Source organism: Podarcis gaigeae, assembly GCF_964106915.1.
Source record: "Podarcis gaigeae genome assembly, chromosome: 5".
Lineage (NCBI taxonomy): Eukaryota > Metazoa > Chordata > Lepidosauria > Squamata > Lacertidae > Podarcis > Podarcis gaigeae.
In genome coordinates, this window is record NC_139681.1 from 13,945,197 (window position 1) to 13,957,865 (window position 12,669).

Genomic DNA, 12,669 nt, shown 5'->3' on the forward strand with positions numbered 1-12,669 from the left:
TGCTGTAATTATATATTTTCCCCAATTTTGTGTGCTGCTGCTGGCTACCCTGAACTCTTCTTTTTTTTAAAAAAAGAAAACATTACGGGATTGACTTTGAGAAAGTAGTCTTCCTCACTGTAGATCTGGGTCCTTGAGGGTGGGAGGAATTGTCTAAATGTCCCCAATCTTTTCCACAGCTCGGTAGGATCTTAAAGTTAAAGCAAAGGTCCGAAACAGCGTTGTCCAGGAGAGCAGGAAAAATATAATACTCTATGCTGTTTCCTCTCCCTGCTGAGATTTAAAAAATGAGAAACAGCAAAACCTGACGTTGTACAAACAAACGGGTATCTTTGTTTTTTCAGGAGGGCATTCTTGATAGCGAAGGTAGTCCGAACCCCTCCAGTCGTCTTGGCTTATCAACCAAGGGAGATGCATTCCAGAGAGCTGCTCCCTTTTTATGTCACAGCTGGCTGAATGCCTGCGCTTGCAATTCCACAGCTTGCAAAAGAACAGCCCCTTTGGCCGCTGCCGCAGCTGCTGGAATGAGAGAATTCCTTCTCCCCTGAGCAAGAAAACTCCTGCCTCCATTCCTTTGGGACTAGGGTGAGAAAACAAAACATGTGAGTCTCTCTCCCACCCCCCTTGTTCTTCCTGGGAGCCCAAAGATGACAGGCTGGGCTTGCGGAGCCCACCCTGCACTCTGCTGCTACACCCTCTGGGGACTTTGGAATATCCTCCTCCTGGAAGCATGATTCTTTCGGCCACCAGCGTTCCCACATGTCTCTGAAGGGCTTCAACTCATGGGCCTGTGCTTCCATCGGCCAGATGTTCAGCTCCTCCAAGATGTTCAGCTGGCACCAGTCGTTCTCCATCAGCGCTCCATGGAAGAAAGGTAAGCGGCTTGAACCAACGGGAGCGTTTTTGTGGGCTCTTGGAGACCAGGGAGAATTTGGGCCAGCAAGTTAGGATGGCAGCGGAAATGTAAGGAACAACATTTGGGGCAGAGTGTACTTGGACTTGTGGAGACAATCTCTCCTTGGGTGGGTTTCATGGGATTCCAGATGTTGGGCAAAAGCCACCTGTTCTGAATGCTAAATCCCTGCAGGAATCCAGAACAATATAGAAACATAGAATTGCAAGCACTATATTAGCTGGCAGAGCTAAAACCCCCAATTTTGGAGAAGATCCCTGGAACAAGGATGTGGGTCAGTCATGTTTGCCCAGATCTGAACATAAAAGCTCACTACCCAACTCTGCTCAAATGGTTTACCCAATAAAAGGTGTGGTCTGAAGCACGTTGGGTCTCATCTTTGGGATTCATGATCCCCGATTTCAGACCGTGATCTCCCCTTTAAAAATGTTTCACCTGGGTTTTCGAATGCTGAGGAAAGTGAAATTCCCGGGTTGTTCCCTCGTTGCTTTCCTAGTCACCACAAATGACTCTGACTTTTCCACAGTCCAAGGCTGCCTGCTGGGACATTTCAAACTTGTGTTCAGGGCTTATAACTTGGTCAGAAAATCATAAATATACGTGTAAGCAGAAAACTGAGCTAGCATATCTGGGATCGTTTTATTTTAGAATAGAGAGTGGGTTAGAAAAAACAAAATAATTGGAAAAGTAAAAACACACAAACAGATATACTTCATAGGATATATAAGGAGAATATTATAGTTTTGCAGGAAATGTGAGATTCCCAATCCCTTCTTCTGATAGCAACAATGCAGTGTGAAGGAGAATTCAGGAACCCCACAATAAACTGGCATCAGTTGTTCACCTTATTTTAGGTTCTTATAGGACAGCAGCTTTTTCTGCCTGTGAATGGTCTCAAGACCAGAATGTTTTTTTTCTCTAGTTTATGGCACAATTCTGAAATCCCATGGGATGACATTGACCACGGCTAGAAAAATTGCTACATATCCAACTGACTACAGGATACAAGTTAACTCAACTCAATGAACCTTTAAGAATTTAGCAGGGACCAGAGGAGGTGAATGTACAACTTCGGCCTTCTCATCAGCCTGGGTCTGGGGCACAAATCATTTTTTCCAGATGGAAAAAAACGCTGAGTCCCAGAGCATTGAGGAGGTCCAGCATAAATGTGTAGATACAACTCGGTCGGCCAGTTGGTGGTGCATGGATGTGTTGAGTCATCTATGCATGGGGAGGCAAATTATGGGCAGAAAGTTTACTGCATTCCTGAGGGTTGGACTACATGACCCTTGCTGTCTTTTCCAAGTCCACAATGCTATGGTTCTGTGAAGGGTGCCACAACCATAGCTGTGCATTTTGTAAATACTCCGGGGCCACGGCCAGTCCAGAGAGGAAGAATCTGAACTGGAAGCAGCAATGCAAGCACCAGATAACTATTTGAAAATAAAGTCTCCTTCAAGGCTGTGGAGGTGAACTAATCCCCGATGTAGAAGGCTGTTGGCAAAAGTTAGCATTCTAAACTTCCTTCACGTAATAAGGGCACGCCAGACTGAAGTGATGATGTCCAGCTCTGAGAAGTTCTGGAGGTTGTTTTACACAGGGGCAGAAACCCAAATGTGGGGCTGTACTGAGACCAAGAAGAAGAAGGCATGGCTTTCCCCTGTTGCCTCTGCCTCCTTCCTTCTCCTTTTCCTGACGTCTCTCTGGACTGAATAAATCATACCCCTCTATTCTGCTTTGTTCAGACAGCACCTGGAACCCATTGTATGCGATCCCTTCCAGTTCTTCAATTTTGACAGGGACCTGGCTTCTTTTGCTGTGTAAAGTACCATGCATATTGGCGGTGCTTTATAAATAAGTGGATAATATTTTCTGTTCCAGTTGTCATCCAGATTTAGCGTCTTTTGTCTTCCATCACATCACATGAATGAAACACAGACCCTCCAAGTGTCCCTATTTTCCAATGAAAGGTCCCATATTTACAGAAGCCGTCTCGGTTTTTGATTCAATCCCAGAATGTCCCGCTTTTCCTTAAGACATCCATATTTTCATCAGAAAAATGTTGGAGGGTGTGGAGTTATGCGACCACCGAGCCAAGGAGATAAGGGACTCTACAACCTTTAGAAGACATCTGAAGGCAGCCCTGTATAGGGAAGCTTTTTAATGTTTAATGTTTTGTTATGTTTTTATATATGTTGGAAGCCACCCAGAGTGGCTGGGCCAACCCTGTCAGATGGGTGGGGGTATACATTGATGATGCTTATGGGATAGTAAAGGTAAAGGGACCCCTGATCATTAGGTCCAGTTGTGACTGACTCTGGGGTTGCAGTGCTCATCTCGCTTTACTGGCCGAGGGAGCCGGCATACAGCTTCCGGGTCATGTGGCCAGCATGACTAAGACGCTTCTGGCGAACCAGAGCAGCATACACAAATGCCGTTTACCTTCCCACTGGAGCAGTACCTATTTATCTACTTGCACCTTGACATGCTTTCGAACTGCTAGGTTGGCAAGAGCTGGGACCGAGCAACGGGAGCTCACCCCGTCACGGGGATTCGAACCGCCAATCTTCTGATCAGCAAGTCCTAGGCTCTGTGGTTTAACCCACAGCACCACCCGTGTCCCACTATGGGATAGGATAGGATGGATGAGATAGGATGTCCCTATTTTCACCAGAGAAATGTTGGAGGGTATGGAAACATCATTAACATTTCTGTTTTACCGTTGGGAGATCAAAGTGTGAAACATGGGGGATCACTTGCTCAGTGAGTCTACAACGGAGGACCACTTCACACATGGCATGCTTAGCAAGGTGTATGCCTAAAAATGCAATGTTTGTCCATGACAGTTGCTTGCTGGATGGAGCCAGCTCTTCTGTTGGATAAGGTTGACCAGCGGCCTATATGAGGAACCGAGCTGTGGGCCTCTTAGAGCAGCGTTCTCAGGGGTGTCTGATTACTCAGTTCCCTTTTCCACCACATGAGACAGGAGCCATCACAGAAGTGGGAAATGTCCATTGTTTCAGAAAGGAAATGGCTATTTTCTTGGAGATGGCGGAAAACGCAGATGTCACCATGTGTTTAAAATAAGACTTCTGAGGTGAAAAGTTTGTGTTGTGCGCAGAGGGAAAGACCACCTATGGTGCCCTGGGAAGGAGAAGACGGGGAACAAAGAACCCAGGAATTAACCCTAATCCTCAAATCCACATTTATAAATACCCAACCTGTTGTCTTTCTTGCAAGTCTTTATCTAATGTTATGAGGTTTTGGAGATAATTGTGGTCCAAAACAAAAACACTTTGATTTTAAAGTAAATTAAAAACAGTCAATATTATCAACAAAAAAACAAGATTGCCTTCCTGTTTAATATCAGTCACAGAGCTCCCTGACTGAATTCCCCTCCCCCCAAAGAAAACACAGCCATGGAAAATGTTCTTTGCACCCACACTGCTCCTTATAGCAGTTTTTCTTCTGTTGATTCTTATCCATGACACATGCAACACTGGTGCAGAGATTAAATCTAGATGTCTAAGTTAGAAATCCGTTCCCTAACGTGCTACCTTTCCACAGACAGGGAGTTTGAGATACAGGAGAATATTCAATACTTGTGATTTCTGTGATGCAATTCCAAGATAAGCGATGCAGAAATTCCATGCATAACCTGGGCCTGGTTTTTTTCCTCCACCTTTGTCTTGACTGGCTAGTGAGGAGGTTGGCTGTTAGCATGCATCAAGATCATTGCCCTGCTCTCTGAATATTAACAGTTGGTCTCTACATAATATGTCAGCCTGTGGGCAGAGAATCTTACAAATTAAACATTACAGGAGGTCAAGAAAGTCATGAATCTCCCTATAATTGGATTGTATTACATAGCTATGAGATAGCTATGAGATGACCTTAAGGATGGAAATACTCTGCAGTGGCCTAGCTTGTGGGGAGCTGGGATACGTGGCCCTGGGTGCAAAATTATGAGGAGGTGCAACCAAACACCCCCATGACAGGCTCCCTGCTGAGCTCCTGCCACCTTCCAGAGAGATCTGCATTGGCTCCCAGTACGTTTCTGAGCACAATTGAAAGTGTTGGTGTTGACCTTTCAAGCCCTAAACACCTCGGTCCTGTATACCTGAAGAAGCGTCTCCACCCCCATCGTTCAGCCCGGACACTGAGGTCCAGCGCCGAGGGCTTTCTGGCGGTTCCCTCATTGCGAGAAGTGAGGTTACAGGGAACCAGACAGAGGGCCTTCACGGTAGTGGCGTCCACCCTGTGGAGCACCCTCCCTTCAGATGTGAAGGAAATAAGCAGCTATCCTATCTTTAAAAGACATCTGAAGGCAGCCCTGTTCAGGGAAGTTTTTAATATTTAACGCTGTACTGTTTTTAACACTTGACTGGAAGCCACCCAGAGTGGCTGGGGAAACTCAGCCAGATGGGCGGGGTATAAACAATAAATTATTATTATAATTATTCCATAGCTGGGGGGATGGGGGGACAAGCCATACTGAGGCTGGGCCATCAACCTATGGGGCTGAGGTGTGCCTCCTTCTCCAATGCCTGAGGGCATCTTGCCCCTGGGCTGGCTGAGAGTTGCTGGTTCTCCTGGTCTGTGAGGTGGTGAGGATGCAGCAGGCAGGGGCTGGAGAGTGAGGGCTCCGGTGGGAGTGGTGGCCAAGGCCCAGGCCAAGGAGAAGGAGGCTGCTTCTTCAGAGATGGAGGACGAGGCCAAGCCATGGTCAGCGTGGGCAGTGCATCCACTCTGCATTCCTGATGCAGCCATGACTGGCAGGCAATGTCAGGGCATGCAAGGGCAGCCCTAAGCTCTCCCACACTAATGCCCGCCAGCATGCCTCTCCCACGCCCCGCTACCCACAAGGGTTCCAGCCTGGTTGAGGGGGAGGGGCATAGCTGTCAACCATCCCTTATTTGGCGGGAAACTCCCTTATCCCAGCGCTGTGTCCCACTGCTGTCCCTGATTGATGATGTCCCTTAAATTTCCTGGGTTTCAAAGGAAGCAGCTCCTCTCCCTCCCTCCCTGCCAGCCAGGGAGGAGGGAGGCTCCAACTGTGTTGCTTGGCTGCCCAGCCCGCCCCCCTCCAGCCTCCTCTCACCAGGCTCAGCCCCTGGGAGCCCCTCCCTGCTGAGGAGCCTTGAGAGGAGAGCGAGGGCAACCATAGAGAAAGCAGTTCAGAGAGAGGAGGAGGTGGAGGCATGGGCAGGTGTTCCAAGGGTTAACCATAGAGGGGGGAAGCGGGGGAAGGACTGCAAGCACCCATAGATTTGTAGTGGTAGACTAGCATAGATGGTCTGATCTGTGGGTTTACCTTGGGTGCTATTCCCCCCCCTTCCTCCCGCCCCACCTGATGGAACTGGGAGATGCAGATGGAGCATGAGAGAAAAGATACAGAACTGCAGCAGCATCTTCGTAGCTTCGTTTTGTGCAAAAAGTGGTTGCTGCTTGTAGTTATTTAATTGCAGTGTTTCATCAGCTGGTGTCTTGAGCAGCAACCTCTGGAAACGAAGGGCTAAAAAGCGGCCCTGCTCTCCAAAATTATCTGGTCCCTTTTAACTTTGTGTTTCAGCTGGTTGACTAAAATCCCTTATTTTGGCTGCTGATCCCTTATTTTCAAATCTGTAAGTTGACAGCTATGGGAGGGGGCTGCCACCACCCACCAAGGAGGAAGGGAGGCAGGAAAAGGCCCAAAGGAGGAAGGCCCCCCCCCCCGCACCTGCCTCAACCCCAGCTTCCCAGCCCACCAAGGCAGCGCAACATTTGCCTCGCCCCAGGCGCCGGCAACCCACGGTATGCCACTGATACTTTATGGCTGTCCTCTCTTTTTTAGGCAAAAGGACTCCGCTAGCTGACAGCAGGGTGGTTCTGACCAATATGAAGATAATAAGCAACGATAAAAACCAAAGCGAAGGGCTAAGACCAGACCCTCCGACCACCTCCGACTCTGCAGCGGAACCTGGTCCTCCTGAATCAAGCGCCGCCCCAGAGTGTCCAGCAAGTTCAGCCATCATATGTGAGGCGCCAGTGAAAGCCGAATGTATTACAACGCTCCCTGGCCTTGACACATTAACACCGAAACACCGGGTGCTGAGATTAGCCAAGTTTGAATCGGAAGACTCTGGTGTGGAGCTGCCTAGTGGGGCCAACTCTCCCTCGACACCCAAGGGCTCCGAGAAAAGCTTTGTGCTCCACAGCAGAGATCCTTCTTGTGACTCTGGGGTGCTGAGCGCCTCTTCCTCTCCAGCAGCTGACCACGCAAGCGCGAGAGTGTGCAAAGACGCTGTAGATGCTTGTCGGTGCATTTCGGATGGCAAACCGGCAGCGGGACACCGCGCAGGGCAGTCTCCTGAAGTTTGCTTGGAGGATGGCACTGATTGCCCAGAGGGGCCAAATCCTGAACCGTCTTTTTTGGGTGGCAGCCAAGGAGAGCGCTTGGAAGAGAAAGCCAGCGGGTCCCTCCTCCCCACTAAACCTCCAGAAGAAGAGAAAAGACCTGGTGACGATTACGGAAAAGACAACTTCGAAGAGATGCTCCTGCAGGGGCACCCCCTGAGAAAATACCCCACAAGTGGCAGTTTGGATGAGTACATGGACGAGTGCTGTAGGCTGAGTAAGGTAAGATTCCTCTTCAGATGAAATGCCCAGACTTTTCCTCGATTACCGTATTTTTTGCTCTATATGACTCACTTTCCCCCCCATAAAAGGTAAGGCGAAATGTGTGTGCGTCCTATGGAGCGAATGCAGGCTGTGCTGCTATCATAGAAGCCAGAACAGCAAGAGGGATTGCTGCTTTCACTGTGCAGCGATCCCTCTTGCTGTTCTGGCTTCTGAGATTCAGAATATTTTTTCCCTTGTTTTCCTCCTCCAAAAACTAGGTGCGTCTTGTGGTCTGGTGCGTCTTATAGAGCGAAAAATACGGTAGTTGTTGCGGAACAAAAGGCACCTTTTGGGCAAGTGAAATGCCCATTTCCTTGGGTGGTGTTATTTCACTTAACTGCACAATCCTAACCCTCTCTACTCAGAAGTAAGTCCTATTGAATTAAATGGGGTTTACTCCCAGTTGTGGTGTTAGAATTGCTGTTCCTGTGGTCGATTATTGAGTTGTCTGTTCTCTATTCCAGTTTCCACACACTGTGTTGGTTTCCTAATAGAGAGGCTGTACGAGTGTGTTTTGTTGTGAGCTGTTTATGTGATTTCTAGCCAGCTGTTTCTGTATGGAGGGCTGGAAGTTCTCCAGAATAACTGCAGAATAATCCACTGAAAGATACCAGTGCAATTGCAATCGGCTTTCCACACTAAGCATTCTTCTAGAACACCTGTTTATTGAGCATTCATCCTGAACTGGGGGCAACCCAGCCAGATGGGCAGGGAATAATAATAATAATAATAATAATAATAATAATAATAATATCTGCTTGCATGAAGCTTCTGTTCTAGAGCAGTGTTTCCCAGTGTGGGCACAGACCCAGCAGGAGCTGGGACCGAGCAACAGGAGCTCACCCCGTTGCGGGGATTCAAACCGCCGACCTTCCGATCGGCAAGCCCTAGGCTCTGTGGTTTAACCCACAGTGCCACCTGCGTCCAACAAGCAGTTTAGGAAGCAATTAATTAAGGGGCTGCTGGGATGGAGAGCCAAGGAATTAGAAATTTCATTTATGGGGCGGTTTACAGTGTTGAAGTGTTTGATTAAGTTGAATATGAGGATTAAAAGGAAGGAAACGTCAAGGGAAAGGACTTGTGTATTGGAACAGGAAATCATAGCATCACAGAACTGTAGCATTCAAAGGGACCCTGAGGATCGTCTCCCTGGAATGCTGCAGGTGGCCCTTGCAGGAATTGAACCTGAAACCTTGGCATTATCAGCACTACGCTCTAACCAACTGAGCTAACCTAAATTCTCCAGGTGGGGCCATTTCATTCAGGCAGAAAGCACTCTGTGAAAGAAAAGGGTGTCGGCATTTTATTACATGTGGCTTCTGGGATGCGGGTGACGCTGTGGTCTAAACCACTGAGCCTCTTGGGCTTGCCGATCTGAAGGTCGGCGGTTTGAATGCCTGCGATGGGGTGAGCTCCTGTTGCTCTGTCCCAGCTCCTGCCAACCTAGCAGTCCGAAAGCATGCCAGTGCAAGTAGATAAATAGGTACCGCTGTAAACAGCATTTCTGTGTGCTTTGGTTTCTGTCACAGTGTTCCGTTGTGCCAGAAGCGGTTTAGTCCTGCTGGCCACATGACCCAAAAAGCTGTCTGTGGACAAACGCTGGCTCCCTCAGCCTGAAAGCGAAATGAGCGCCACAACCTCATAGTCACCTTTGACTGGACTTAACCGTCCAGGGGTCCTTTAACATGTGGCTCTAAAGTAATGTGCACTTTACCACAAAGTTGGCTCTTGCTTAACTTTTCTGCAATACTTGCTTATTGGCCAGAATTGGTATTGTAAAGTAGTTTCTGTGGATGTTTTATGGATTCATGCGTCAATCCCATCAAGTTAAGTTGCTATCCTGGACTATTCCCCCCCCCAAAAAAAAAATATGGGTTTATTGCCTGGAATGGATATCAGAACAGTATTTGTAGACATTTTGTGGCTTACATCATGAGTCCCAGTTATATATGAGTAGTGGATTTGGCTGGTTTATTTAGCACAGAAGTTAGTTGTCCCAGGCCATTTTCCTTAAATACAGTCTACTGCATAGAATGGGTTTTGGAACACTGGGTGGTATTCGTGCAACGTTTACTCAGAGTAGACTTGTTGAAATTCATAGAGTTTGGCTCATGAATTTCAGTGGGTCTGCTCTGAATAAAACTTAAGTTGGCTAGATTTGATTTCCACGGACGTTTTGTTTCCATGGAAGTCAGTTTCAACTACTCAGGTATGGCATGAATCTGGTTGGTTTTGCTAGCTCAGAAGTTGGCACTCTGGGCTGTTTGGTTCTGGGTGTGAAGTGGTTAATAAAAGAAGGGTTTTGGGTGTAAAATATTGTGTCCAAATGGGAAGAAGACTCAGATCCAGGGGAGTGGTGGTGGGACAAGGATGAGTCAAAGGGAGAAGAGGGAGAGGACTTTGGGAGAAGGAGGTGTTGGAAGCTGAAGAGATAACAGGGCTCAGTTGGGAGAGTCTGTGGCAAAGAGAAGCCAGAATCAGAGGCCGAGATGAGTCAGGCTGCTGAAGAGTCACGGGTTTCCCAGAACCAGAAGGGGCATGAAAAGGGGTGGAGGAGATTTGGGCTTCATGAAGGTGCAGTCTTAAATTGCTTGGATAAAGCACTGGACAGGAGGGGGCTCAGACAGCTGTGGGGAAGCAGGGACTTTCAGACTCAGCAACTGATTCATGGGAGAAGAGCTACTGCGGATGCGCCGCCGGTGCTCATTAGATGCTCAGCCCAGCCTGTGACGATCGTGTTCTTCCTTCTAAAGAATCGACTCCGATTTTGAGTGATCTTTGTGATTTCCTGCAGGCGTGCTCTGTGGCACAACCCATCTCGCTGTTTTTGAAACAAGTTTTATTTATAAAGGGGCCGTTGCTTTTCCGTTCTGGCACTTCCAGCTTCCCAGTTTGAATTCACAGCACTGTGAAGTTTCAGTGCAGCACTCCAGTATCACTGCTGGCAAATTTCCAGTTCTAAACATGTTTCTTGATGTAAAAAAATGTGACTCAAAGCTGCACACACACACAAAATGCATAGCTGTGTGATAGTCAGGCCAATGTTTTAGGGTGGCCCTAGGGGCCTTCAGATCTCCTCTCCTTCCCTCATTTTTAACCTCTCTCTCTCTCTCTCTCTCTCTCTCTCTCTCTCTCTAAATTTGCTTGCAGCCCTGCTGGGCATGCTGCAAATCACAGTGCTGGAGAGACCACAGCAAACTAGCCTTTTTAATATGCATCCATACACATACATTACCATATACACATTTGTGCTGTGGGCTTGTGCCCTGAGTCTTTAAAGTCCCCAGATTGTAGCCAGTGCTGGATTTAGGGCGCTGATCCAAGGGGGTGCAAAACTGAGAAGACCCATTTGGGGGTGCCAAATTTTTGCCTTGCTCAGGGTGGCATATTACCAAAGTCTGCCCCTTGTTGTAGCAGCACAGGCTACACATGCAAATTACAGTCACCTACCATGGTGCAATTTCCATTTTTTTCTTTTGAAAAGCCCTACATATTACCTTAAAAGGGACACGGGTGGCACTGTGGGTTAAACCACAGAGCCTAGGACTTGCCAATCAGAAGGTCAGCGGTTCGAATCCCCGTGACGGGGTGAGCTCCCTTTGCTCGGTCCCTGCTCCTGCCAACCTAGTAGTTCGAAAGCACGTCAAAGTGCAAGTAGATAAATAGGTACCACTCTGGTGGGAAGGTAAATGGTGTTTCCGTGTGCTGCTCTGGTTCACCAGAAGCGGCTTAGTCATGCTGGCCACATGACCCGGAAGCTATACACTGGCTCCCTCGGCCAATAAAGCGAGGTGAGCGCCACAACCCCAGAGTCGGCCACGACTGGACCTAACGTTCAGGGGTTCCTTTACCTTTACCTTACGTATTACCTTGCCTATTTTGAATAACTGAAGCACAGTATCAAATTCAGAGAATGATGGGGAAATATACTGGGCTTGCGTCTTCTCTGCACCCAAGCCAGTCTCTTGCTGTTCCAAGTCTAGATATTATGTAGATGTTGAACCTCTTCGCCTACATGGGCAACATCTTTTGCATGGACTTAACTGCAACAACAGGGACACGGCTGGTGCTGTGGGTTAAACCACAGAGCCTAGGACTTGCCGATCAGTGGGTTGGCAGTTCGAATCCCCGTGACGGGGTGAGCTCCCGTTGCTTAGTCCCTGCTCCTGCCAACCTAGCAGTTCAAAAGCACATCAAAGTGCAAGTAGATCAATAGGTACTGCTCTGGTGGGAAGGTAAACGGCATTTCTGTGCATTGCTCTGGTTCGCCAGAAGCGGCTTAGTCATGCTGGCCACATGACCCGGAAGCTGTACGGCTGTTCCCTCAGCCAATAAAGCAAGATGAGCGCCGCAACGCCAGAGTCGGCCACGACTGGACCTAATGGTCAGGGGTCCCTTTACCTTTACTTAACTGCATCAACGGGAGCAGAAAAATTCTGTTTCAGTGGAGCATCTCCCAAGGACTGTATAATATTTTATAATAATAATTTATTATTTATACCCCCCTATCTGGCTGGGTTTCCTCTAGTCTTAACCAAGCCACAGTCAAGCTGGTTAGGGTTGAGGATTCCTTGCGGATGCCAGTATAGGAGCAGTAGCTAGGTTGCAACGTTTTCTGGAAACATTGTGTGTGTTTGAACAAAAAATACCTAACATTTGTGGGGTGCTTTCTTCCTCATTGTAGGTGAACCAAGGAAATGCCAAGGCCCACGGCTCAGGCCTGGGTTACCTGGAACACATCTGCCAACTTATTGAAAAAATCGGGCAGCTACAGGAGCACAACCTGAGGTTACAGAAGCAAGTCAGCAGCTTGCAGAAGGAGCAGAAAGCAAACCAGGTAAGAAGAAAGGGCACAGGACTCCTTTTCGCCAGGTTGTAGATATGGCTCCCCTGCTATGCCAGCTTCTCCCTGTGCCCACCCAGCCAGAGGGTTGAAACTCTCTGCTCAAAAGCAAACATGGCAGGAAAAAAAGACAGAAGGCCCCACCACAGACCATAAATCAGAGATGGTACTAGTGTTTGGGTGTGGTTTTTCCCCTCAGCGGGAGAGAAGTTCTTTACTTCGCATCTGGGAGTGATGTAAACTTCTGTAGTCC

The 12,669-nt window shown here is 48.1% G+C and overlaps 1 protein-coding gene across 1 annotated transcript; it reads left to right on the top strand.

The window, feature by feature from the left end:
* Positions 1 to 204: 204 nt before the first annotated feature.
* Positions 205 to 12,467, top strand: LOC310844342 (uncharacterized protein). The gene is made up of 3 exons (XM_083738498.1): positions 205 to 874; positions 6,747 to 7,531; positions 12,258 to 12,467. The coding sequence occupies exons 1-3, from the start codon at positions 760 to 762 to the stop codon at positions 12,450 to 12,452; spliced, it is 1,095 nt and encodes a 364-aa protein (XP_083594624.1). The 5' UTR covers positions 205 to 759; the 3' UTR covers positions 12,453 to 12,467.
* Positions 12,468 to 12,669: the final 202 nt, after the last annotated feature.

Excerpts from the sequence above, each read along its gene's own strand:
- LOC310844342 (XM_083738498.1), top strand. The coding sequence starts at position 760 with ATGTCTCTGAAGGGCTTCAACTCATGGGCCTGTGCTTCCATCGGCCAG. Across the intron at positions 875-6,746 it reads CAGCGCTCCATGGAAGAAAG|GCAAAAGGACTCCGCTAGCT; the intron begins GTAAGCGGCTTG and ends TCTCTTTTTTAG. Across the intron at positions 7,532-12,257 it reads AGTGCTGTAGGCTGAGTAAG|GTGAACCAAGGAAATGCCAA; the intron begins GTAAGATTCCTC and ends TCCTCATTGTAG.